We start from the raw sequence: 26,615 nt of genomic DNA on the forward strand, positions 1-26,615 counted from the left end.
TCATGGCTCGGCACAACATCGAGGGCCGAAGGGCCTGTTCTGTGCTGTACTGTTTTATGTTCTATGTTCTATATAAATACTGTGACTACCAGAGCAGGTCAGAAGCTAGGAAACCTGCGGTAGTAACTTGCCATCTGACTCCCAAAGCCTGTCCATCATTTACAGGTTATAAATCAGGATTGTGATGGAATACTCTCAACTTGCGTGGATGATCCCAGTTCTAACAACACTTGAAGCTCAACACCATTCAGGACAAAGCCCACTTGATTGGTATCCGTTCTACCAACATTCACTTGTTCCACCAACATTCATTCCCTCCACCACCGAAAAATAGTAGCAGCAGTGTGTACCATCTACAAGATGCATTGCAGCAATTCACCAAGGCTCCTTTGACGCCTCCCTCCAAACCCACAACTGCTATCATCTAAAAAGACAAGAACAGTAGATACGTGGGAACATCGCCACCTGGAGGTTCCTCTTCCAAGTCACTCACCATCCTGACTTGGATATATATTGCCGCTTCTTCGTGGTGGCTGGCTCAAAATCCTGGAACTCCCTCCCGAACAGTACCGTGGGTCTACCTCCATCTTGGATTACAGTGGTTCAAGACGGCTGCTTGCCACTGTCTTCTCGATGGCAATGAAAGATGGGCAATAAGTGCTGGCCCACATCCCATAAATGAATAAGAAAAGAAACAGATGTGAGGCACTTGCTACCTGTGTCGATGAGAACAAAGCTTGCTGAGTGGATGGGAAAATTGACTTTGGTGCCATGATTCAGGCGTTGGACTGGAGTGGGCACAATAAAAAGTCTCAGTGGAGAGGATCTCCAAGAAGATTGCACATATAGACACTGACATCAAGTTTCTACAAAGATGCAAGAAGTATCATCTTGCATCATTGACTTTGTCTATATATGAGTTGGTGGAACCCACCTCTTCACTCGCGTGATGAAGGAGCAGTCCTCCGAAAGCTAGTGACTCCAAACAAACCTGTTGGACTTTAACCTGGTGTTGTAAGACTTCTTACCATGATTCAGGGAGCCATTGAATTGAGATGAGTAAAAAGGAATGTGGTAGTGATGAGATTGTATAGTTGGGGGGATCCAGACTGTTCTCTGCAGCCACAATTTGGAGCTCCAAAGGTTGCATGACCTGCCAAGTGCCATGAAAAGACATCCCTCGAGACTGGGAAGATAGAGTTTCCATGGTCCATGTATATAAGAACATAAACGTGTGGGAAAGACTATATGGCAAAAAGAGCCTGCTCTGCTATTCAAGATAATCATGATGTGGAGATGCCGGTGTTAGACTGGGATGAGCACAGTAAGAAGTCTTACAACACCAGGTTAAAGTCCTGGTATATATAATCCTGGTAATACAATCATGACTGACCTTGGGCCTCTACTCCACTTTCCCATCTCCTCCCCATGTACCTCGACTGCCTGAGACCTCAAAAATCTGTCTACTTCTCCTTTAAATTTCTTTGATGTTGACATATTCACTACTCCTGGGGTAGAAAATTGTCAAGATTCACAACCGTTGAAAACGTTTTGCCTCATCTCTTTTCTGGCAAAATTAAGTCAATGGAAATCAGGAGGTAAACTTTTCATAGCTTGGAGTCAGGCCTAGCAAAAAGGAAGATGGTAGTGGTTATTGAAAGCCAACCATCTCAGTCTCAGGACATTGCTGCAGGAGTTTCTCAGGATCGTGTCTTTGGACCAACTGCTTCATCAATGATCTTCCCTCCATACAAGATCAGAAGTGGGGATGTTCGCTGATTGCATGGCGTGCAGTATCCTTCGCAACTTCTTGGGTATTGAAGCAGTCCATGCCCATATGCACCATAATTGGATCAGCTTGGATTGATAGATGAAGAGCAACATTCATGCCATACAAGTACCAAGAAAAGCCATCTCCCTCAAGAGAGAATCCAACCATATCATCTTGACTCATTGCACAATCCTAGATCTAAATTAGTTATCCCTAGTTGATTCCACATCATATTTATACAGGAAAGTATTAAAGCATTATATAGATTTGTCCTCCAGGCAATCTGCCAATTTGGTTGGTCCAGTTCATGTGAAGATTGAAGTTATCACAACTATAACATGCCTTTGTTACATGTCCAATAATTTCTTGTTTAATGTTATGATCCGTGGTATGACTATCGTTAGAGGCTCATAAACTGCTCCCACCAGTGATTTCCGACCCTTTCCGACCGGCTATTCCTAATTTTTACCCATTTGATTCTTCCTGATTTCCTGAATGAACATCATTGGTAGAAATAGGAAAGTTCTGTTGAATTTGAGGAGTTGGGTGGCAGGTTTTTCTAAAAGGGGTAAACTTAAATGTAGTAATTTGTGGATTATGGAAGCAATAAAAGATTTTCTGATTTGAGTAAAGGCAGGCGATTGACAGCAAAGAGTTGTGGTTTTGGAAAATAAAATTTGAGGCTCTTATCTGAATTTGCAGAACATGCATAATTAGGTGAACCAGCAGCACAAATAGAGATATATGGATTTGATTGAATCGCCACTTCAGCAATAAATTTGTGAAATAAATATTCCAGCGTATTTATTTGAAATGACATACAGAATGGAAAGAGGTTCAGTTACCCTGAAGATAAAGGAAGACAGAATGATGGTAGTAGAAATCTTGGGTTCAGAAGATGATAGATAGAATAGATAGATAGATAGAATGACTAGGAAGTAGAAATATTCTGGGTGGAGATAGGACGCACCAAGGCAGAGTTTGGCTGGTGGTGAGAAAGGCCCTCCTGGTCAGATCCTTCCTACAAGTCCAGAGTCTCAACCGGTCTACACATTGCCTTCATGATGGTTGTGGCGGGGTAGAGATTGTTGTCTACCTCCTTTGCAAAGAAGGTCTGGAGAAAGATGGTGATTTTTTGTCAAGTTTCATCCTGACCAATTCTGCACGCAGGACTTTACAGATTATTTCCAGGGGTGCACACCGAGACAAACATCAGCTGATGCTGAAGATCATTAACTTGGTGAAAGATGCTCTTTGGTCTGCACAAAAACAATTGGTCTTCCAGTGCAAGAAGCTGTCCCTGACCGGGTGTTACAGGCTGGCACATTCCAAAGCCCAGGATGACATGCTAAGGGATGCATTGAAGCTTGGGGCAGCCGCCACTGAGGCGAAATGGGCTAAGACCTTTCAGCCATAGTGAACCGAGGGGCTGGAAATTGAATGGGACTCTCATTGAATAAATACAGTGAACATTACTTTCGAACACAATTGGGTTGAAGCACCTCATAGTCCAACATGATCTCTGTAGACAACTTAAATGCCAGTGCTTTTGTAATGAACATTTTGAAATGTCTGTAAATGTTTTGACTGTATTGAAGCACCTCGGAGTGCAACATAATCTATGTCGAAAATTTTAATATTATTGCACTTTCTGTGATGACCATTTTGAAATGGTTGTATTCTTTGTGATATTTTATGAATAAAGAATATTTTTGGAAAAACAAGGTCAGAAAATGTCTGTGGGAATTTATTTTTAGACTCCCAATAATAGTTCTGACGTTGGACTGAGTATTAAGAAATAAATAATTGGATCTTGCAACAACAGGTCACTGGGGACTAAGTTTTATAAAAAAGGAAGAAATCAAATTGGCAGACAACTTTTGTGACAGCAATTAACTTGGTGCAAAGGTATGCTAGTTCTAGTAATAGTCTAATAAAGCAGGGTTAATTCTTTTAAAAATATATTTGATATATGTGTTGTGTCTATGCAAAACACCCCTCCCCAGGCCATCTGCTGTTTGTTCTTAAAAGTTGCTACTTTTTGTTGCAACTTTTCTATAGCTCTAACATATTCTCCTTCCAAAGAACAAAAACGAAGAAAATTACAGCAGAGGAACAGGCCCTTCGGCCCTCCCAGCCTGCGCCGAGATCCTTTATCTAAACCTGTCGCCTATTTTCCAGGGATCTATTTCCCTCTGTTCCCTACCCGTTCATATATCTGTCTAGATGCATCTTAAATGATGCTATCGTGCCCGCCTCTACCACCTCCGCTGGCAAAGCGTTCCAGGCACCCACCACCCTCTGTGTAAAAAAAACAACGTAATTGACACCCCCACTCTTGGAAAAAGCTTGTTGCTATCCACCCTGTCCTTACCTCTCATAATTTTGTAGACCTCAATCAGGTCCCCCTCAACCTCTGTCTTTCCAACTAAAACAATCCTAATCTACTCAACCTTTCTTCATAGCTAGCACCCTCTTTCAGTTCTGACAAAGAGTTCATGGATTCTAAATGTTAACTATGTTTTTCTCCTGATAGATGGGTTTTTCCAACTTCCTCTGTTCTAGTTTCAGATTCCAGCATCTGCAGTATTTTGACTATTTTAGGATTCATTAATAAACTCTTAAAACACTCTGGGGTGGGGAAGTGCAGGACGGTTACATTATAATCTGAAAGATTAAAACTTGAAATATTACTTCAGTTTCTCCCTCCACAGATGCTGCCTGTCCCTGTGTGTTTCCAGCAGTTTGTTTGTATTCAGATTTTCAGCGTCTGTTGTAATTTGCTTTTATATTAAAATTGAAGGGGCCTGACAGGATAGACACCGCCGTGTTTTCCCCTATCTAGAACACTGGACGGAGTCTCATTATAAGGAGTCATTCATTTAGGACTGAGGGAAAACATTCTGCACTGAGCATTGTGAATCTTTGGAATTGTCTGCCGTAAACGGTTGTGGATGCTCCATCTTTGAATTTATTCAAGACTGGGCTCGATAGATTTTTTTTGATCTCTCAAGGATCTGTGGAGCAAGCAGGAAAAGATTTGAAGCCAAAGATCATGGGAATGGCTTAGCAGGCTCGCTTCTGAGCGGCATACTGCTCATGTTTCTTTTGTTCTCACCTCTCACTTTTCTGCATTGAGCTTTGAATGACTATTACATGCCCATTTGCAAAACTATTAATTTGTCTTGTAATTTGCCAGTGTTCCTAGGAGTTGAACTGCACCCCCAATTTTAGTTTAAAAGTATTTTTATTTGGCATATTTTCATCATTTTCACCATGCAAAGAAAGAAAACAACAAAAGACAAGCCCAACAATATAAAACCTAAAACAGACTCGTGAATCGAAAACGAAAAACAAACAAACCCCCCACCCCATAGAGTTCAACGGCAACCAACTCCCGAAAGTGCATGATAAACAAACCACAAGAATTACAGAATCCCTCCTTCGCATCGCACCCCTCAACTTAAACTTCACCTTCTCCAGGGTCAAAAACTCACAACAGGTCCCGCCGCCACGCCGTGGCACAGGGTGGGGAAGCTGACCTTCACCCCAACAAAACCTGCCTATGAGCGATCAGCAAGGCGAAGGCTATAAAGTCTTCCCTTGCACTCGCCTGCAACTTGGGCCGGTCCGACACACCAAAGATAACTTCTAGGGGACATCTATATGCAACACCCCTGAGATTGCGCTAAATACTTCCCTCCAATACATTTCCAACTCCGGGCAGAACCAAAACATATGATCATGTTTGCAGGGCCCCATCGCTCACAAACATCCATCCACCCCCTCGAGTAGGTGGCTCATCCTTGATTTTGTGACGTGCGCCCTATACACGACCTTCAGTTGTATCAGCATTTGCCCTTCGCAGCACCTCACACCACAATATCTCTTCCATTGACCACCCAGCTCTTCCTCCCATTTTATCGTAACTCCATCCATGGATCTTCCCATAAATCGTCAATACCACTCCAAACCACCCACCCCTCACCCCCCGACAATACCGCCTCCAGCAGCGAGGAGGCTGGCATTATCAGGAAGGTCGGGAAAACCTTCCTTATAAAATCTCAAAATATCAAACCTAAACTCTTCCACCTGCGCCAGCCCATACTTATCTCCCAGCTCCTCCAAGCTTGCAAATCATCCCCCAAGAAACCGATCCTTCATTTACTTAATCCCCCTCTCCTCCCACCAAACTAGTAAAATTATACCATAAAATACTTTCTTTTTCCGAGGTTCAATTTATACCCTGAGGACAACCCAAGTTCTTGGAGCAGCCCATTATATTCCCCACAGACGTGCTCGGCACTAAGATGTACAGTAGCAGAAGATCGTCAGCATTTAAGGATATCCTGTGCTCCACCACTCCCCCTTTCACTATCCCCTCTCACAACCCGAGCTGTTTAGCACTAAGGCCAAAGGCTCTATAGCCAATGCAAACAAAAGGGGGTAACATAGGACACCACCACTGCCTTGTACCCCGGTGCAGAGCCATGTACCCAGAATTCATTTTAGTGCGAACACTTGCTATCGGCTCCCTATACAGTAGCTGTATCCATGCCACGAACCTTGGCCCGATTCCAATAACTCCACTCTACCCGATCAAATGCCTTCTCTGTATCCAGTGCTACCAGCACCTCCGTCTCCTTTCCTCCTGGGGCAGCGACATGATCACATTTAACAACCTTGCATTCAAAACAGGTGTCTGTGCGACCTGCCTGCTCAACCGGAGATCCAGACCGCCTCCCTCCTCTCCCTCAGCACGTTAGTGTTGGGTTTCCAGCATTTATATTCACTTTGATGCTTGAAGTTCCAAAGAAAAAAGATTCGTTGCTCGTCTTTGAGAAGAATGGGAAATGCAAGTTTACTGGATTAGGCCACTTATGAAAAACTTGCAGAGGAAATATTGGACCTTTTAGCGGACTTCTTTGAAGATCTCGCAGATCAGCCTTTTATTCCAAAGGACTATGATGTATCATTTGCAAATGGTGTGTTGACAATAAATGTGGGAGAAACCCTGGGGACATACGTGATTAATAAACAAACTCCAAATTGACAAATCTGGTCTGGTTATTATCTCCCATCAGTGGGCCTAAACGATACAATTGGACTGGGAAAAAATGGGTCTACTCGCACGATGGAATTTGTTTACATGAACTTCTCGCAAAGGAGTTCTCTGCAACATTCAAGACCAAAGTAGATGTACTTTCAGTATCAGATGTCAGTGACGTGTAACAAATCTAAGAACTGTTTCCAAAAAGATGTTTTAAAGAAGATACATCCTGTTGTAATTATTATGTGTGAATCCTTTGTTCATGCGGCAGGTTCTGGAAGCTGTAAAGGTTGCAATCAATCTATGTTATACTGAAGTAAATTGTCCTGTAGCAGCAGAGTCTTGCTTATTTTTTAAAAAGTGCAGCACGGTTGCACAGTGGTTAGCACAGTTGCTTCACAGCTCCAGGGTCCCAGGTTCGATTCCTGGTTTGGGTCACTGTCTGTATGAAGTCTGCACATTCTTCCCGTGTCTGCGTGGGTTTCCTCCAAGGTGCTCCGGTTTCCTCCCACAGTCCAAAGATGTGCAGGTTAGGTGGATTGGCCATGATAAATTGTCCTTTGTGTCCAAAAAGGTTAGGTGGGGTTACTTGGGGATGGGGTGGGCTGAAGTGGGGTGCTTTTTTCAAGGGCTGGTGCAGACTTGATGGGCCGAATGGCCTCCTGCACTGTAAATTCTATGAAATCTACGAAACAGCTACCTCCCCTTCACAAACTCAGTCTGATCCTCTCCTATCGTCTTCGGGAGACACCTTTGCCGATCTCTTAGCATCTACATTCAGCAGGGTCATGGGTCGATACGACTCGCACTCCACCGGGTCCTTACCCTTCATTAATAGCAGGGAAATCGAAGCCCGCCCCAATGTCTATGGCAAGACCCCCCTACCTACCACCTCCTCAAACAGTCCCACCATCAGCAGCACCAACTTGTTCTTAAACGTTTTATAATATCCCACTCGGAATCCATCCGGCCCCACAGCCTTCGCTGGCTCCGTCCTCCCAATTGCTTCCTTTATCTCTTGCTCCCCCACTGGCTCCTCCAGCCCTGTCCTATCCTTTTTTTCCCCCAACCGTGGGTACTCCAACCCATCCAGGAACTCGCTCATCTCTCACTCCTCTTCTGGTGGATTCTCCCTATACAACTTCTCATAGAACTTTTCAAAAACTTTATTAATCTTCTCCATGGCCACCACTAGCTTCCCTCCTCCCCATGTTCATAAACTGACCCCCCTTGCGCTTCTGAACTGGCGCACCACTTTCCCTGTAGACAGCCGGTCAAACCTTGCCTGAAGCTCCATCCTCCTGGCCTATAATCCCACATAGTCCTTCATCATCTTCCCATTCTTATCGCAAAAATTTTAGTCCCCTAACAGCTCTTCCCCCCCCCCCCCCCCCCCCCCCCGCTCTCGAACCCTGAATGGAAAACCTGACTCACCCAGCCCTTCCTGAGCCTCACCTGATCTTTGACCCTCAGATGGGTCCCCTGCAGCATCACCACGTCGTCCTTTAGACTCTTTAAATGTGCAAACGCCCTTGACCTCTTCACCAATCCCCCCAATGTCTTCCCCAGTATCCCAAACCCCCTCATGTTCCACATTACTATTCTGATTGGGGATTTCTCACCCGCCCCTCCTATCCACTATCATCATCACCCAGGTCCTGCCTGCTGGGCCTGACCCACCCTGTCCCTTTGTTGGCGCTGAAGCCCTTATTCCCCCCTCTCAGAATCTCGCCATCTGCTTCCTCATCCCCTCGCCTTTCACACCTCCCAGGCCCATCAAAACCTGATCGACCAGATTCCAACAACCGCGGCCACTCCTCACACCACACTCCCGTTCATTCGCCAACCCGCGGAAGTGTGGCCTCTGCCCAGGCCCCCCTCCTCCAAATCCCCTTCCCCATGACCCAGTCCCTGAAAACAAAGAAAAAACAAACAAAACCAGTGAAAAGGATAGCGCCCCAGAAAACCGGCATAACCCCAAATTTCAATATTCTCCTACCCACTGTAACCATTAGCAGAGGCTATACTGCCCTTCCAGATCAACCAATCCAAAAACCAAACCCCCAATTGGTTTCCCCCCCCCCCCCCCCTTCAAACATACAGTACAAATAATCATCCTGAAGCAAGAAATGAGGCTGTATATAGTATTTCACACTGCCCCCTTCTGTCAGTCCAGGACCAAACACCAGTCCCATCTCTCATTTTAACCCCAGTCCTTCAGCCATCACGAACGCCTTTGCCACCTCCACTGTCTCAAAGTAGAAGTCCCTCAAATTGTAGACCACCGGGTAGACCATGGTCAAACACAGTTACTGTAGAGTGCTGCCTACATCTGATCAAAGGCCGTCCGCCTTCTTGCCAGCTCCACAGTTAAGTCCTGGTATATATGAGTACCGGCTCCTTCCCACTGCACTTCATGCCTTTGTTTTGCCCAACTCGGGACCCTCTCCTTAACATGGAATTTGTGGAAACAAATTATGACCACCCTTGATGGCTCAATTGTCTTCAGCTTGGGACTGAATGACTGATGAGCCCTGTTCGGCTTGTAATGGGAGGGATCTCCCCACCCCCCCTCCCTGGACAGCTCCGCCAACATCTTTGCAAATCACTCAGTCGGCCTAGGGCCTCCATCCCCTTGGCAAGCCCGCAATTCTTAAATTTTGCCTCCTCGACCTTGGCTCAGAGTCCTTGCTGGCCTCAACCACCCTCCACAGTTCCTCCCCAATCGAGGTGAACTGGTCATTATGTTGCATCAGAGCTTCCTCCACCCCTTCAACTTTTCTCCTTGCTCACGTACCTTGGCTGATGTCTTTAAAGCCGCCACCTTCAGCGGGGCCATCGCATCCTCCACGAGCTCCTTCATTGCTGCCATCATCTCCTTATGCATCACCTCCATGTGTTTGGCAAACTGCCTCTGAAACTCTCCAGCCATCACCTCGGTCCAAGGTTCTACTGTGAAGGGTGTGGCCCGATCCCCAGCCTCTGCCATCTTTCCTGCTGCTGGGCTGACCCGTTCACTCGACGGCAAACTTTCGCTCACCCCCTTCTTCTGCGTCTTCGACATTTCCCTCTTTCCTTATGCCTTTCTGAACCAGTTCACCCAAAAACTGGCCCTAGAACCAGGCATTGGACTCCAGAAACCAGACACTCTAGGCTTCCACCAATGTGCGACTTCCATCTACATCAGGGTGGGAAAACTATGGCCCGCGGGCCGCATGCAGCCCGCCAAAGGTCTTTATGCGGCCCACCAAGTCATTAAAAAATTTTTTTTTAAATTTTTAATTATTTTTTTAAGGTTAATGGGGGGGGGGCTGTTGGGTTACTTACTGGTATAGGGTGGATACGTTGACTTGAGTAGGGTGATCATTGCTCGGCACAACGTCAAGGGGCGAAGGGCCTGTTCTGTGCTGTACTGTTCTATGTTCAATATGAGGCGCCCAGAATCATAACCGGGTGAAGTAATTATTTTACTTAATATACTATGCGGCCCTTTAAAATTGTGAATTTCTGAATGTGGCCCTTGCACGGAAAAGTTTGCCCACCCCTGATCTACATGCTGCCACCGGAAGTCCTCCCCCATTTTAGTGTTGTCTGCAAGTTGGTACATACTCCCAAAACTCTGTGTGTGGTGTGTCTCCTTCATTAAATCCTTCAAATGTTTATTGCTAACTCTTAATAAGTATGTTTATTGAGTCTCTGTAGTACAATTAGCCAGTGTGTTCGCTGTTAACCTGCTGTTGGTTCGAGACTATCCATGGGCGCATTCTTCACCATTTGGGGGCCGGTTTAGCTCAGTTGGCTAGAGAACTGGTTTGTGATGCTGAGCGAGGCCAGCAACGTTGGTTCACTTCCTGTACTGTTATTCATGAAGGTTGACTTCTCAACTTTGATCCTCGCCTAAGGTGTGGTGATCCTCCGGTTAAACCAAAGGCCATCTGGGTCCATGGCGACCTTGCGTTTTACTTAATTTATGCTTACTGACTAGTTCTTGTGGTAAAGTATAAACATGTGTGAAAATTAAGGCTATATTGACCATCTATTTCTTAAACCCATAATTTAAATGACTTGATTACCAGAGTTTATTCGCAAGGTCACTTAACCTCTGTTAACCTGTTTCATATTCAACTGTTAACATTTGTCATGTCCCCTCCTGTAAAGATCTAATATATGAAAATAGGCTGATATATGTCAGAACATTGTGGGCCAAAGGGCCTGTACTGTGCTATACTGTTCTATGTTCGTAACTGTTTTGAGATGTAAAAACAAACTTTTGAAAGCCAAATTGCTTATCACAGGCATTTAGCTATAACCCCCATTTCTCATTGCATAGTGCCCTCTGCTGGAAGTTTGTGTGTGCAAGCAGTAATGTAAATGTGAAGTCAGCATAGTCCCAGATGACCGTAGGCTGCTTTCCCCTTTGAGGAGAGAGCTGACTTGGTGGTGACTTAAGATGAGGATCACCACACCTCCGACAAGGGACAAGATTGAGAAGGTGTGGCCTTTATGAATAATCTCGGCTGGTACGGGAATTGAACTCATACTGGCCTTGCTCTGCATTACAAACTAGATGTCCAGCCAACTGAGCTAAACCTTTAAATAGTCCGTCAAATCATCCATCCCACCTACAGCAATTTCCGTTGTGGGCAGGAGTGGAAAATCCAGCCCAATATCTTTGTCACAGAGCAATGCAACACAGAGCCTTCCACACAATTTTTCGTAGATTCATACATTTTTTAAGGAATTTTATATTCAGAAAATTTACTTTATATAACAGAAAAAGTAGGATTTCAATATTGTTACTTTAATCGATTGGCCTCCAACTGGACCTTTCCTGAATTGTTTAAGGTTGTAATTTTTATTGTTTCATTAGAAAGAGGATGGTTCAGCATAACAATCAGCATACCGGTTCTTTATGGATTTTTGTGGGTTTGTTGATATCCTGTTGCCGGTTGTCTGTGTTTGTCTTCATTGTTGAATGGTGGCAACAATAAGCAGAACATAAATAGAAAAAATGCTTTTTTCTATTGGCACTTTACGTTTTTGTGATTTTCCTTTTTGCCAAAATTTAGGCGATACTATGCTGTGTACTGCAATTATGGTTGCAGGCATAGGAATATAGCGTCAAGGTAATTGTAGTTACTGTAATGCAGGCTTAGCAAGAACAAATTATGATAGCTAATGTGCAGTCTATTAGAGTATGTACAGCGGAACAATGTGCCCGAGGCCCCAACTCCCAAATACGTGGAACATTTTTTGCATCATATTGCACAAAAAGTAAAAATCATGCTTACACATATTCCGGTGATGACATTAAAAATTGTGCTACAACCAGAGATTAAGAGTGACATAGACCAAAGATCTATGACTCAATGACTCGAGATTTGGAAATGCAAAGTTGAAACCTTCTGAGAAGAAGGGAGCTATGCGTGATTGGAAGCTATTTTAAGTTTTGAATGAGATTGTGTTTTTTTTTAATGCCAAATTCATCCTGATGCATTATGAATTGGGGTTCTGAATTGGAATGACTGGATATTTTGTTCAATCATTTTTTCTGTTCTGGATCACTTGTTAGTTGAACTCCAGTAATTGAGATTTTAAAAAAATTAAACGGCGATTTATAGTTGTCAGCATTATTTGCTTAACAGTGCTTTGTGATGCTGTTTAATCCAACTTTTGTGCTACTTAGGATATTCTGATTCAGAAATTTTCTTGTGACTTGCAGAACTCAGGAAAAGTTTTTAATTACAAGAATGAGTATGTTTATGGCAATGATCTTTCAGGAGTTCCTAAATGCAAGTTGCATCTGTTCTTGATGCCTAGCCAGATGAGAGTTTTTAACAAGTTTAAGGAAATTGACCAAGCAGGCCGGCTTTTATAGACATCCTCGAGCACAAATAATTAAAATACAACAGTTAGGAGCAATTCTGTGTTATGACATTAGATTGCCCACTTGTTATGTATTTATTAACATTCTGGTGCAGATGTCTTGCATTTTAATTTCTGTTTTGAGAAGCATTCTTAGTCAAAATGATGAAGCTCAGCATCTGCCCTGCCAAGAGAAGCGTGCAGTAATGGTTTGCCAGCTCAAACAACATGGCAAACAGTATTTGCTTGTGGAAAAGTACTGTTTCTCACGAGTCTCCCTTCGAGGAGCAAAATTGTAAAAAGATTGTGCATCCAGAAAACAGGATTGTTTTCAGTTTTTTGTCCTTGGCTTACCTGACAATAGTGGAGGTGCCGAGCAAATAAAAGCCATGTGACGTCTTGCCTGAATCGGAACAAAAGGTTTTGTTTCCTGTTGATCAATATTGCCATTATATTAGAGAAACGAAAATTCCTCAGAATGAAAGGAAATCTGTTTTGTTCACTGTTGAACTATTCGTCCTGTCACATGGATAACTTGGAACATCTGCTCAGTGATGTAAATCAAATGAGAATTTGCCTGAAGGCAGATGCACACTAACTACCTTGCGTGGCCGATGGCCAAGTGAGGGACTTTTCAACTTCAACCATAGATATTGTAAAGCCAATTGCTTGACATATTGAAATTGAATCTGGATGTAGTTAACTTGTGTTGAGGGGCATTTGTATGACTTCTTGACTCAGCTATTCTCTAAAGCTATTACTTATCATTTATCTTTGTACAGCTAAGCCACTTTGTGCCTTTTGAAATTCATCAAATAATCATGGGGGAATTTTTTTTATTATTGGCTGTTTATAGTGGAATCATAAATGCTATAAACCATGAGGAAAATTAACCCCTGTTGAGCATAAATTTTTGAATTTGGAAACATGCTATAAAAATGTCCTTTTCAGCACGGTCTCATTATTATGCTGCACTACTGATGCCCACAAGAAAGGTGTGGAATAGCCGGCGAGCTTCTGTTGTGGACTAAAGATGATGGAGCTACATCATGGGGGTCATTCGTAGGTGCTGCAAGGACCATTTATTTTCCATATACATACGGTTTAGAGCTGGAAACAGAAAACAAATCAATTTTCAGATGAATCTTCAAGCAATAGAGACTAGTCCAGCATAATTGGGCAGGTGATCATTGCTAAATGCAATGTAATAAAATTCTGCAAAGAAAATAAACAGAATTCCAAGTTATTTGGCTCTGGGGTAGAGGAAGCAAGAGCATTGACATATTTTTGGATAGCCTACTGAAATCAGCAGCCCAGATTAGAGCAACAGTAAATCAAATTAATTAGAATTTGGGATATATTGATGGAGATAAAACATATTCCAAAGAGTCATGGTGTGTTTATAGAAGGCCCGAAGATATTCGAGGCAGGAAAAGGGCAGCCAAACTGATAGCTAACCTGAAGCATCTGAACGATGTGGGATGCAGGAGTTACTTATTTTTGAAAAGGGAGCTTTTGAGAATAGTATTAAAGTAGCTTATGTAAGTAGATAAATTTAGCCCTATTAATGTTTTCATGAACGTTGTAAACTCCAAAGCTAGGGGACGTGGCCTCGAGCTTAGAAAAGGAGGGGTACACGGTTTTGAGTTGCCTGACCTCATTGCAGTGTGACGCCTATTGAAATGCTGTGGGTAAGTGTAATGAACAAATTCCATTCGATCACTGCTAACTGCACTTTTAGGGTCACTTTTGGTCCTTGTTTCAATGATAACTAGTCTTATCTGTACTTCTGGAGGTGGTGCTTTGACATCTCCTGTTTGCACGATAGCTCTAATTTTGTGGTGTGAACACATTATTTTGAGTGTGCAATCTGACTGATAGGTTCTCATAAAGCAGAGCAAAAATACCAGTAGGGAATGTACAGAGTTAATAATAGAGAAGTGCATGTATTATGAAGGGTAAAGAATAATTATGATTTTAGAGATACATTCTTTTCACAGTAACTTCATTGCAGTGTTAATGTAAGCCTACTTGTGACAATAAAGATTATTTATTATTTTATTTATTTATTACACTCCTAGCTATTCCTGCTAGATAATTTGTTTTCTCATACAATTTGGCAAATATCTATACAAAATATAAGACATGCAGGATTCACTCGATCAAATAACAGGAAAACGCAAAAAAACATCTTTCGGTCACTGCAACGTTGCTGGAAAATACGTGTTTTTGGATGGTCATTGTATGGTAAATGGCCATTTTTGTTCAGCTCCCCAAATATCTCCTTTTATGGCTGAATTATTCCTGTGAAGCTCTTTGAGATGATTTACTCCTACATTAAAAGGCGCTGTACAAATACCAATTCTTAATCTCTATAGATGCTCTCAGACCAACTGAGTTTTTCCAGCACTCTTTTTATTTGTAGGTCTATTTGTTTATTATTTAATTGTTCCATCAATCTTCTAGAAAGAAATAAAATACACACCCGGCCAAGGGAAATTCAATAGCATATGTTACAGGGAAGTGGTCATTATTATTGTAGGTGGACTCGCTGAATTGTCGATTTACCAAGTTTTCATAATGCGTGCACCAAAATTGTTTTTTGAAAATCCAACAGTATATCTGTTGGGGCAGCACGGTAGCATGGTGGTTAGCATAAATGCTTCACAGCTCCAGGGTCCCAGGTTCGATTCCCGGCTGGGTCACTGTCTGTGCGGAGTCTGCACATCCTCCCCGTGTGTGCGTGGGTTTTCTCCGGGTGCTCCGGTTTCCTCCCACAGTCCAAAGATGTGCAGGTTAGGTGGATTGGCCATGCTAAATTGCCCGTAGTGTCCTAAAAAAAAAAGTAAGGTTAAGGGGGGGGGGGTTGTTGGGTTACGGGTATAGGGTGGATATGTGGGTTTGAGTAGGGTGATCATTGCTCGGCACAACATTGAGGGCCGAAGGGCCTGTTCTGTGCTGTACTGTATTATGTTCTATGTTCTATCTCTATAGAGTTTAATTGAAAGTAATTTTGAGACTTAGTGGAGTACTAGTGATATTATTGGAAGCAATGGAGTCATGAATTCATATGTATTGATGGGTAATGTGGTTTTCTATAACAGTGCTAAACCCAGTAAAATTGTGTCGCATTTTTGCATTGTGCCTCAAATAGGCTGTAGATCTTCAGAGAAACCAGAGAATTATTAAGATATGGAACTCACTACCACAAGGAATGATTATGGTGAGGGGAGGACTCTGTCGCTCCTATAGTTGAAATAAAAACAAATGTCACTGCAAATTAAACAAGTGGTTAACCTTGTAAAGAGCATGGTGAAACTGTTGCTTTTTCTCTGTTTATATATCCAGAAAAGTTGGATGCTCTCCATTTTGTCAATTCCTGTTAATTGGCCACAAACTCTTTTCTCAGATAAAGGTCACAAAGCTGGCCATGTAATTCATGCAAGTTTTGAGGAAGGTTTTTATGGTAGAAATTAAGTTTAGGGAAATATGGGAATTTTTGTTGACCTAACAGCAATTATTAGTTTTCAATGTAGGTGTGTGGGGTTGGGGGGGGGGGGGGGGGGGGGAAGAGACTTACATTTCATTCGTCCAAGTAACATAGCTGCTAACACTTTGTCTTTATGCAAAGTTTTAAAACTATTGCCAAATATTCAAAGCATATCTTTTGATGAAATTATCATTTTTCCGAATGTAGGTCATCTTGTACATCAGGAGTAAAATGTCTGTCAAAGCAAATTAGGTCATTGTGCTGAACATACTTCATGCAGCGAAAATTGACTGGACAGTGTGCTAAATGCAACTGAATAGGGAACAGCCAGGGAATAGCTGAGGCTTTGGCAAGTTGGAGCTTTTGGATATTGCGAACATTATATAGCATTAGCAAATATGCTTATTTTTTTCTTAATTTATTCTCAGGACGAGGACAACACTGCCATGTACATATTTATTGTCTCTCCTGATTGTTCCAAGGAAGTGATGAACTTAATCTTTAAATTGCTGTAATCCTTGTGGTAAGGGTGCTCCAATGGAACATCAAGAAGGGAATTCCTTGATTTTGACCCACTCATGAAAGGAATTACAGCCCAAATAAGGATGATGCGCAGTCTGGGGAGAAGATTGCAAGTGATGCAGCTTTGATGCTGTTGTTGCTCCTGCCCTTCTTGGTGATCGTCATATCCCTGAAGGTGTTTGCACCACAGTAAGCTTGGAGTCATTGTGGTTGACAGTATTCTGTAGATAGCACAGAGTAGAATCATAGTGTACTGACGAGGTAATATTGTATTCGGTAGCTGAGGTAAAAATTAAGAGCGGTGCTTCCTGGATCCAGCCACATGGGTGATGCGCATGCCATCACACTCCTGCCTTGCAAATATCAAGACAGGCATCAAGAGGTGAGCCAGTACTAATTGGATACCCAGCTACTGCTGTTAAATTCTTGGACCTTAATGGAACCTAATGGTCATGATCTCTATAATGGTGATAACACTGAACCTAAAGGAAAAGGTACTGAGCTTTTTCTAGTTGGAGACAGTTGGGATTTTCTTGTTATTGGTCATTTTTCAATCTAGGTACTACTGGCAGGCTACAGCACATTTGAATATCATGGACAGGAAAGGGGAATTGAAGATATATCTGTAATTGGAGAAATAGATAGGTCAAGGATGTCTTTTTTTTTGGGGGGGAGGAGATGGGTGATGATGCCAGTTTCAAAAGGGAGAAAGATAATGTGGAAGCTTAAACTATATCAAATAAGTATGCAGCAAGGAGGATTAATACTGGCTCACCTCCTGTTGCCCCTCTTGATATTTGCAAGGCAGGCGTGTGATGGCATACGCATCACCCACGTGGCTGGATCCAGGACAAAGCACTGCTCTTAATTTTTACCTCGGCTACTGAATACGACATTCCCTTGTCAGTACACCCTACAACCTCCCTAGCATATCAAATGTAAAATTCATCTTATCAAGTTCCTGAATGGCCCCCATTCAGTCCCTTATCCCAAGTGCTCCCATGTCTTTTCCTGCTATTTTTCATTGTGAAATACCTAATGGAGTTAAGTAAAATGGGTTAGAATTGTAGTCCAAAAGCAAAATGCTAGAAATCTTAAAAACAGAAAATGATGGAAATGCTCCAACCAGTCTCGTAGCTTTTGTGGCAGGAGAAGCAGAGTTAGTGGCTGGATTTCCCATGCCTCCTGCCGGCCCACATTGGCCGGTAGCAGAATCTTCTGATCCCGCTGCTACCAATGAGGTTTGCCGTTTCCCGCAAGACCGGAAGGTCCCACCAGCCTGAACGACAAGAAAATTCCGGCCAATGTTATTCCTGCCAATGTTTCAGATTATCATCTGAGGGTCCCTTTCAGAAAAGTATGTTTATCAAATAGCTGCAGTGATGTCATTGTGAAGGTGGAGCTAAGCTGTCTTTCTGGCTTTTGCTTTTGTTTTGAGCTGGAAGCTGTTTTGCAGCTGAGTTTTTGGTTTCGTTTTCAGTTGGGAGCTGCATTCAAACAAGGTGTGTGTTGGTCTCTCTCTCTCTCTCTCCATGCTAAAGAATGCCTTCATATCACTTGATAATTTAAAAGTGATGACTGCTTTCTGTAGAGAATTCAAACCTGCTGGCTTTGTTAAAAAGGGTATTTGACTTATGGGTATTGTTAGAAAAGTTATTAAGGGATACCTATAGAGTATTGTATCTGGGGATTATTTGTGTTTGTAGTTAAACTGTTTATTGTGTGTTTATAAAATGTTAACTGGATTCATAGAAGTATTTTGTTTAAAAATACTTACGGTCTCTGTTGCATCACACCTGTAAAGTAGGCCCTTGTGCTCCTCATAACCAAAATCTATTAAATATTGTGGGTCAGGTGAACTCCATGATATACTTTGGTGTTCTCTAAACCCTGGCCCATAATAAGATGAATGACCTGTCATAAGAATTGTGAAGAAGTAGAGATATAATTTTTAAACAGTTGATGGAGGGGTGGGATAGTGGGGAGAAGTGGAATGGGAGAGTGAACAGAAGAACAAAAGAGGAGATTTAGGATGAAAGTTAGAAGAGATTAAATTAAATGGGTCAAATGTAGATATGGTAGTATGAGAAAATGTTGATATCTGAGTTAATAAATAGATGTCTTTAATTTTGTGTGTTGTTTTATCCCTTACTGAGTGCTGGAGCTTGGACTTGAGTGTTTATTTCAATATTTCCTATACTGTTCAATCCAGGCAGATGCTATGAGCCATTTCATGGGCCTCATCAGCAACCAGTTGTGTTTACTCAGTAATGCTAAATTGCACAGCTTCTTGAAAGGATTCAGTTATACTGAGCAAGTCTTGTCACAAATATTTCAAATGATGGCAATTTATAATGGAAGCAAGACTAATGCATTTTCTGCTTTGTTTCTGCTGGATTCTCCATTCCTTATTTTGTGGATAATCAAGACTTTGTTTTGATCGAGATGGATCTTTACATGGAATTGTTATCCTGGAAAAATCTGCCTTCGCCTCAGTTGGGTGCATTCCACAACTGAGGATAAGCCACAATGATTCAAATTTCAAAGTCTTTCTTTATTATCTTAAAAGGAGGCTTTGGTTTGAATGCAGCTGTATTTAATGTTGCATTCCACACTGGCAGAATATACATATTTAGGATCCCTACAATTTTTAAAATTTAATTCTCAGGATTCAAGGATGCATCTTTTTGGGGTAGGTAGCTAACCTTCTGAACTAATCTCTTGTTGAATGCTTTTATTTTTATAGATAACTAATTTTGGAACTATCATAGCTGATTCAGTACAATAGATTAGTTCAACTAGTTTTGACTGCTCCCTGGCTTCTAGACTTTACAATGAAAGGCACTTCAGTATTTTTCTATAATAGCATTCTAAAGTAGAAAATAGACAATTTGCAAATAAAAATGTGATTGGACTATTTTAAATGGCTTCATTAGTAATGAGTTCTGAAATGGTAGCAAAGCTCAATTCTTAAAGACTGAGTAGACTTGTAAACCATCTTGGACAATTGATCACTGTAACCTGAATTCGAAGAGTGAAATGGTACATAATTGTCACTTCTTTCTTTCAGATCTCTCCAAGAACAGATTTAGTGAAGTTCCACAAGAAGTTTGTTTGTTCGCACCATTAGAGACATTACATTTATATCACAATTGCATCAAATGCATTCCGGAAACTGTTGTTAATCTGCAAATGTTAACATTCTTGAATATTAGGTAAGTGCTCAATTGTCTGTCACAAGCTATTACAAATAAGTCTAAAATTTACAATTCGATTAAGCTAGGCTATCAAACCCATTCTTTCATTTCATTTCATTAAGTGAGAATAAGTCAACATTGATGATGGCCAAGTTGACACAAAATTGGTATTCCGGAAACTGTGCACCCATCCTTTAAAGATTCCCTTAAACACTCCTTCAGAGCATTGGCAAATTTATTCTTGTATTGCTGACATTGGGATTTGGGTCTTGAGTAAATGTCATACATGTTTGGGCCAGCTTTCATCAATGAAAACAGACAAGATTCCTATTTAACAATTCATTCAAAGCATAGTGACTCTGGCAATGCAGGACTCCCTTGCACAGTGCTGCTACCCTAAATTGAGCTCAAATTCTGGAACAGAGTTGAACTTGCAGTTTTTTTAAACTCAAAATCGCTTCATGGCACTTCAAACAAATTTGAAGCATGGAAGGGTGCTGGTCCTTAGCAGTAATCCCTGAACCATGGAATCCTACAGTGCAGAAAGAAGTCATTCGGCCCATCGAGCCTGTACTGACTCACTGAGAGGACCCTACGTAGGCCCACTCTGCCACCCTATCCATGTAACCCCATCTAACCGGCACATCTTTGGACAACTAAGGGGCAATTTAGCATGGCCAGTTCACCAAACCTGCACATCTTTGGATTGTGGAATGCAACCTGAGCACCCAGAGAAAACCCATGCAGACACGGCGAAAATGTGCAAACTCCAGTCACTCAAGGCTGGAATTGAACCCAGCGCTGTGAAGCAGCGGTGCCAACCACTGTGCCGCCATGCCATGCGATAGTTCAAACTATTTAATTATTTTCGGCACATCCAAGACGAACAGAGGAACACACAAAAGCGATATATTGCTGATGAGGGTGCCTCATTATATGTATTAGTTGGATCTTTGTTCATTTTAAAGAGTTTCATAATTACTAAATAAAACAAAATGCTGGAAATGCTGAGCAAGGGCTAAAAGCATCTGTGAAGAGGGAAACTAAGCCAATCATCTTTCATCAGGACTGGACAGATCCTTTCTGTGCTGAGGAAGGTATTGTCTGTTGGGGGGAGATTTCCTGAACATACGTGCACCACAACTGTAGTTAATATTTTCAGTTTATGCTTTGGCCTATTACTTTTTAAAATTCATATATGGGATGAGGGCGTCACTGGTTAGAGCAGCATTTATTTCCCATGCCTAGTTGCCCTTCAGAAGGTGGTGGTGAATTGACTTCTTGAACAGCTGCAGCCCTTTAGGTGTAGGTACACCCACTGTGCTGTTAAGGAGGGAGTTCCAGGATGTTGCGACAGTGAAGGAACACCGATATATTTACAAGTCAGGGTAGTGAGTGACTTAGAATCATAGAATTTACAGTGCAGAAGGAGGCATTCAGCCCACCGAGTCCGCACCAGCCTTTGGAAAGAGCACCCTACTTAAGCTCATGCCTCCATTCTATCCCCATAACCTTTTGGACACTAAGGGGCAATTTAGCATGGCCAATCCACCTAACCTGCACATCTTTGGACTGTGGAAGGAAACTGGAGCACCCGGAGGAAACCCACGCAGACATGGGGAGAAAGTACAAACACCACACTGTCATCCGAGGCCAAAATTGAACCCTTATCCCTGGAGCTGTGAGGTGGCAGTGCTAACTACTGTGCCATTATGTTGTCCATTGGAGGGGAACCTCCAGGTGGTGGGGTTCCCAGGTTATCTGGTTCTCTTGTCCCTCCAGATGGTGGTGGTCGTGGGTTTGGAAGGTGCTGTCGAAGGAACCCTGGTAAATTACTGCAGTACATTTTGCAGATGGTACACACGGCTGCCACTGGTCGTCGGTGGTGGAGGATTTGAATGTTTGGGGAAGGAGGACCAATCAAGCAGGTTGCTTTGTCCTGTATGGTGTGAAGCTACGAGTGTTGTTGGAGCTGCACTCATCCAGACAAATGGACGGTATTCCATTACTCTTGACTTGTGACTTGTAGATGATGGACAGACTTTGATGGGTCAGGTGATGAGTTACTTGCCGTAGGATTCCTAGCGTTTGACCTTCCCTCATAGCCACAGTATTAATATGGCTAGTCCCATTCAGTTTCTGATCAATGGTAACCCCAGGATGTTGATTGTGGGGGATTCAGTGATGGTAATGCCATTGAATTCTCTTTTGTTGAAGATGGTCATTGCCTGGGTTATGAGCCAGGGCCTAGAAACTCCAAAGTGTATTATGAAGTTCACCTGACCTACAACCTTTCTGTTAAATTTGACTAGGATGGGCAAAGAAATCTTCACTGCAGGCGTGATTCATCAGACTTCCTAGACACTTTAATCAAAACAAGTTTTATTCTAAGAATATAGTTAACATATATATATTGTATATATGTAGATAATATATAAAAACACAGCAAGATTTTTTATCAATTATAAAAAAATAAAGACACCACACAGCTACAGTAATCTATGTATATAACACTTAATGAATTAATGAATTCCCCCTTAGCTATTCTAATTCAATAACAAAATCCATTTAAACCAAAACCCCTTTTCAAGGACTTGACTCAGCACACTGTTTTCTCACTTGAATGGGACTGGTCCTTTTCCTGAAATTCTGATCCAGTTCCAACCAGCAGATTCAACCTCCTTCTGGAAAGCAACTATATCTTTAAAGTTAGCAAGGCAGTTAGCCACAATCAATGTGCTTTTTATTATAGAATCATAGAATTTACAGTGCAGAAGGAGCCCATTCGGCCCATCGAGTCTGCACCCGCCCTTGGAAAGAGCACCCGACCTAAGCCCACACCTCAACCCTATCCCCGTAACCCCACCTCACCCTTTTTTTTTGGACACTAAGGGCAATTTATCATGGCCAATTCGCCTAACCTGCACGTTTGAAACTCACGCAGACATGGGGAGAAAGTCCAAACTCCACACAGACAGTGACGCAAGCCGAGAATCAAACCTGGGACCCTGTAGCTGTGAAGCAACTGTGCTAACCACTGTGCTACCGTGTGTCCCCCCCCAATTGGAGCACCTTTTAAAATGAAAACGGAGAAAAATGGGGAAATCGCTTCTTTCTCCTTCTGCAGCCCAAAGCTGTAAAAACTGAAACCTTAAAAAAAAAACCCTGACCTGACAGCCACAGCCCAATATGCTGCACATCACATGATAAGCGAGTAAACCTTTCTTAAAGGGACACTCCCATGACACCTGATACTTGTGTGGCACAAATGTAATTTGCCACTTGTCAGCCCAAACATGGATATTGTCCAGGTCTTGCTCCATTTGGACATGGACTGTTTCATCATCTGAGGAGTCACGAATGGTGCTGAACATCCCCACTTTTGACCTTATGATTTGTGGTTGTATTCCAAGCTTTAGAAGCATTTTTTCACATAAATGTCTTCTGGTGGTCTGTTGGTGGGTATTTGGATTTTGAGCAGGAGGAACTTTGGATTGATGATGCCAAAGTAAATGATTAGGCAAAGGCTATCTACAGAGCCTGGTATGCTCAGCCTCAAACAGTCCTTCTGAGACTTTGAGAATGGTCGAACATCTTTTCAGACATCAACAATTTGAGCAAAAGGCCAGTTAATATGAATGAAGCTAAATGTCTAACTTCTCCACTGATGATCATTATTTTTCTTTGCACACCCTGCCCCCTCACTACCCAACTTCCAATCTTCATTCGTGTTTTTGGTGGCAGTTTACCTACAGGAATTTTCAATTCAGTCGGCAATACATTGTGACGAGTGGGGTCAACAAAATTCTTGGTTCAATTCATGGCATTCATCTGCATCAGAATGTATAGGGTTCAAGCCCTACTATGAATTTGAGTACAATCCAGGCTGAGGCTTTATTGTATTACCGGAGAATGTTCATGACGCTGTCTTTTTGAATGCAAGGTTAACCTGGGGCCTTGATTGTTTGCTCCAGTGGACATGAATTCACACTATTGAGAGGAGAGCATGGAATTTTGTATGTCTTGACCAATATTCCTTTTTTAATATAAATTTAGAGTACCCAATCTTCTTTTCCAGTTGAGGGGCAATTTAGCATGGCCAATCCACCTATCGTGCACATCTTTTGTGTTATGGACATGGCGAGAATGTGCAAATTCCACATGGCCGGTGTTGACCGATATTCCTGCTAAAGTAACACAAATAAACACAGATTATTGGGTCATTCTTTGATTAACTATTTCTGGGACCTTGCCCTTGTGAAAATTAGCTGCAGTGGTTGCTCAAACAATATTGGCTGGACTTCAGAAGTAACCATTGATGTAAGGTTCCATGCAATATCCTGAGTAAATGATGAGATATATATGTATTAAATATTTAGCTGCAATAGACCATTTCTATTTATATTAAATATATAAAGATATATAATCCTTGAATTTTGGATCTGTGAAAGATCTTTTTAAATACAGAAATCTAAAATTTTGTTTGTAGGAAGTTAAATTAAGGAAAAACTTGTTCATGAAATTAAAATTGCCGTGCACGTTGCATATTGTTGGCAATAGGCTATACAGCTGAGTAAAAGCATATCACAGATCGGTCCCTAATTTATGTCCTGTTTTGTTTTTAGAGGTGCAATTGATTGGCTTTGAATTTGGTTTTCTTTCCTAGTCGAAATCTTCTATCAACATTGCCAAAATACCTTTTTAATCTTCCGCTTAAAGTTTTAGTTGTAAGCAACAATAAGTTAGTTTCCCTTCCAGAAGAAATTGGAAAGCTTAAAGACCTAATGGAATTGGTAAGTGCAAAATTGCTTGCCCTCATTAATGCTGTAGGGAAGTTAATTGTTTCCACATTTATTGGATGTAAGCAACTTTGACTTGACCTAGAACTAGAATTTTAGTTTTAACGGTTATTCGTATTTGGTAAAACTAAATTAGAATTTTTAGTTCAAGTTGCCCAAATGTTTGACACATCATATGATCTTAGAAATATAAACATACAAAGCAATCATGTCTTGTGTAACAGTTAACTGCACACTGGAAGCATGTACTGTGGTGTGTATCCCTAAAGATATTCTTTCATGTTTGTGTAATTCCCTCTTAAACATTATTGGTTTAGCTTCAATAGATACCTGTGGTGATGTAATTCACATTCTAATATCTGTGGAAAACCTTTCTTCTAGCTTCTCTATTTCAGCTGCTTGTACTAATGCTAAATTTTTGCTGCCTTTGCATCAAACATAAAAGTTGTGACTCAATATTTACACAAATGAGTACTTGGGGTGCAATTTTAACGGTAGTGTTGCGGCGCCGGTTAAATTGTGGGAGACGCCAAAATCAGGATCCGCGGTGGGCAAGGATCAGGTTGCGCTATCTAACCAGCCCACTACAATTTGGGTCCCGCCTAGACATGGCGAGATACCAATTAAGGACAATCTCCATCACATTAACGAGATGGAAGCTCGATCTACCGGTCCCCTGGCTACTAACCGGTTCCCTGGCGGGAGGTCACACAGGTGCTATTTATAACTCCAATTTAATAACCTAACGCAATGGTTGCTGAGAGGATCAGAGGTAGAGTAACCATTTTCATTTTTGGGGATGCAGCCTTGGGGCACTGGAGCTGTTGCCCCAGTTCTCTGGGGTGCGGGAATAAGTGCCTGCAGGTCTGAAAGGCCATACTCCAATATTGTGCACACCCATAACAGGGGCAACTGCCTGTCCACTTACAGGGCAGAGGCAAGGTTGTGGAGGTAAAATCGGGGAGAATGTTCAAACACCATACAGAGAGTGACCCAGGGCCGGGATTGAACCGGGTCCTACCCCAGAGTCTATATAGGGGGATGGGAACCGATGCATGAAGTCATAAGGTAGTAAAACTGGCTCAGAAACAAAAGGCAGTAAGGGGGAAAGTGTAAGGCAGAGAGGCCATAGTCTAAAATCAAAAAAGGGTGACAGCACAAGGTACAGTGACTGAGGGGAGCGCAGTGAATAAGCCCAGTAATACTAAAAGGAATAAAACGGAAAGTAAAAACATAAATTGAAAGCGACGCGGCAGGTTGTTACGTGAAGATATGGGTTCAACGACTCGGAAAATTAGGAGAAATGTTAAGAGGAAAAATAGCTTACGAGAGGTTACTGATCAAGGTGTTAAGATTCAAAACTGAGGTATAAAAGCCAACATAAGTGTACTTTACCTGAATGCTCGTAGTATTCGGAATAAGATAAATGAGTTGATGGCGCAAATTATCGTGAATGACTATGATTTAGTGGCCATTACTGAAACATGGTTGAAGGATGGTCACGACTGGAAGTTAAATATCCAAGGGTATCAAAGTATACAGAATGACAGAGTGGATGGTAAGGGAGGTGTTGTAGCTCTGTTATTTAAGGATGACATCCGGGCAATAGTAAGGGATGACATCGGTGCTATGGAGGATAAGGTTGAATCGATTTGGGTGGAAATCAGGAATAGTAAGGTGAAAAAGTCACTAATAGGAGTAGTCTATAGGCCACCAAATAGTAACATTATGGTGGGGCAGGCAATAAACAAAGAAATAACTGATGCATGTAGAAATGGTACAGCAGTTATCATGGGGGATTTTAATCTACATATCGATTGGTTTAACCAGGTCGGTGAAGGCAGCCTTGAGGAGGAGTTTATAGAATGTATCTGTGATTGTTTCCTAGAACAGTATGTAATGGAACCTACGAGGGAACAAG

The 26,615-nt window shown here is 42.1% G+C and overlaps 1 protein-coding gene across 5 annotated transcripts in view; it reads left to right on the plus strand.

Moving 5' to 3' along the window:
- Positions 1-26,615, plus strand: part of lrch2 (leucine-rich repeats and calponin homology (CH) domain containing 2) — a 178,683-nt gene that overhangs the window by 45,490 nt on the left and 106,578 nt on the right. For all 5 annotated transcript variants that reach the window (XM_038775965.1, XM_038775961.1, XM_038775964.1 and 2 more), the window contains exons 2-3: positions 19,769-19,913; positions 24,562-24,688. In XM_038775965.1, the coding sequence (XP_038631893.1) occupies positions 19,769-19,913; positions 24,562-24,688 (272 nt within the window). The remainder of the gene's footprint in view (positions 1-19,768; positions 19,914-24,561; positions 24,689-26,615) is intronic.

Source organism: Scyliorhinus canicula, chromosome 17 (assembly GCF_902713615.1).
Source record: "Scyliorhinus canicula chromosome 17, sScyCan1.1, whole genome shotgun sequence".
NCBI lineage: Eukaryota > Metazoa > Chordata > Chondrichthyes > Carcharhiniformes > Scyliorhinidae > Scyliorhinus > Scyliorhinus canicula.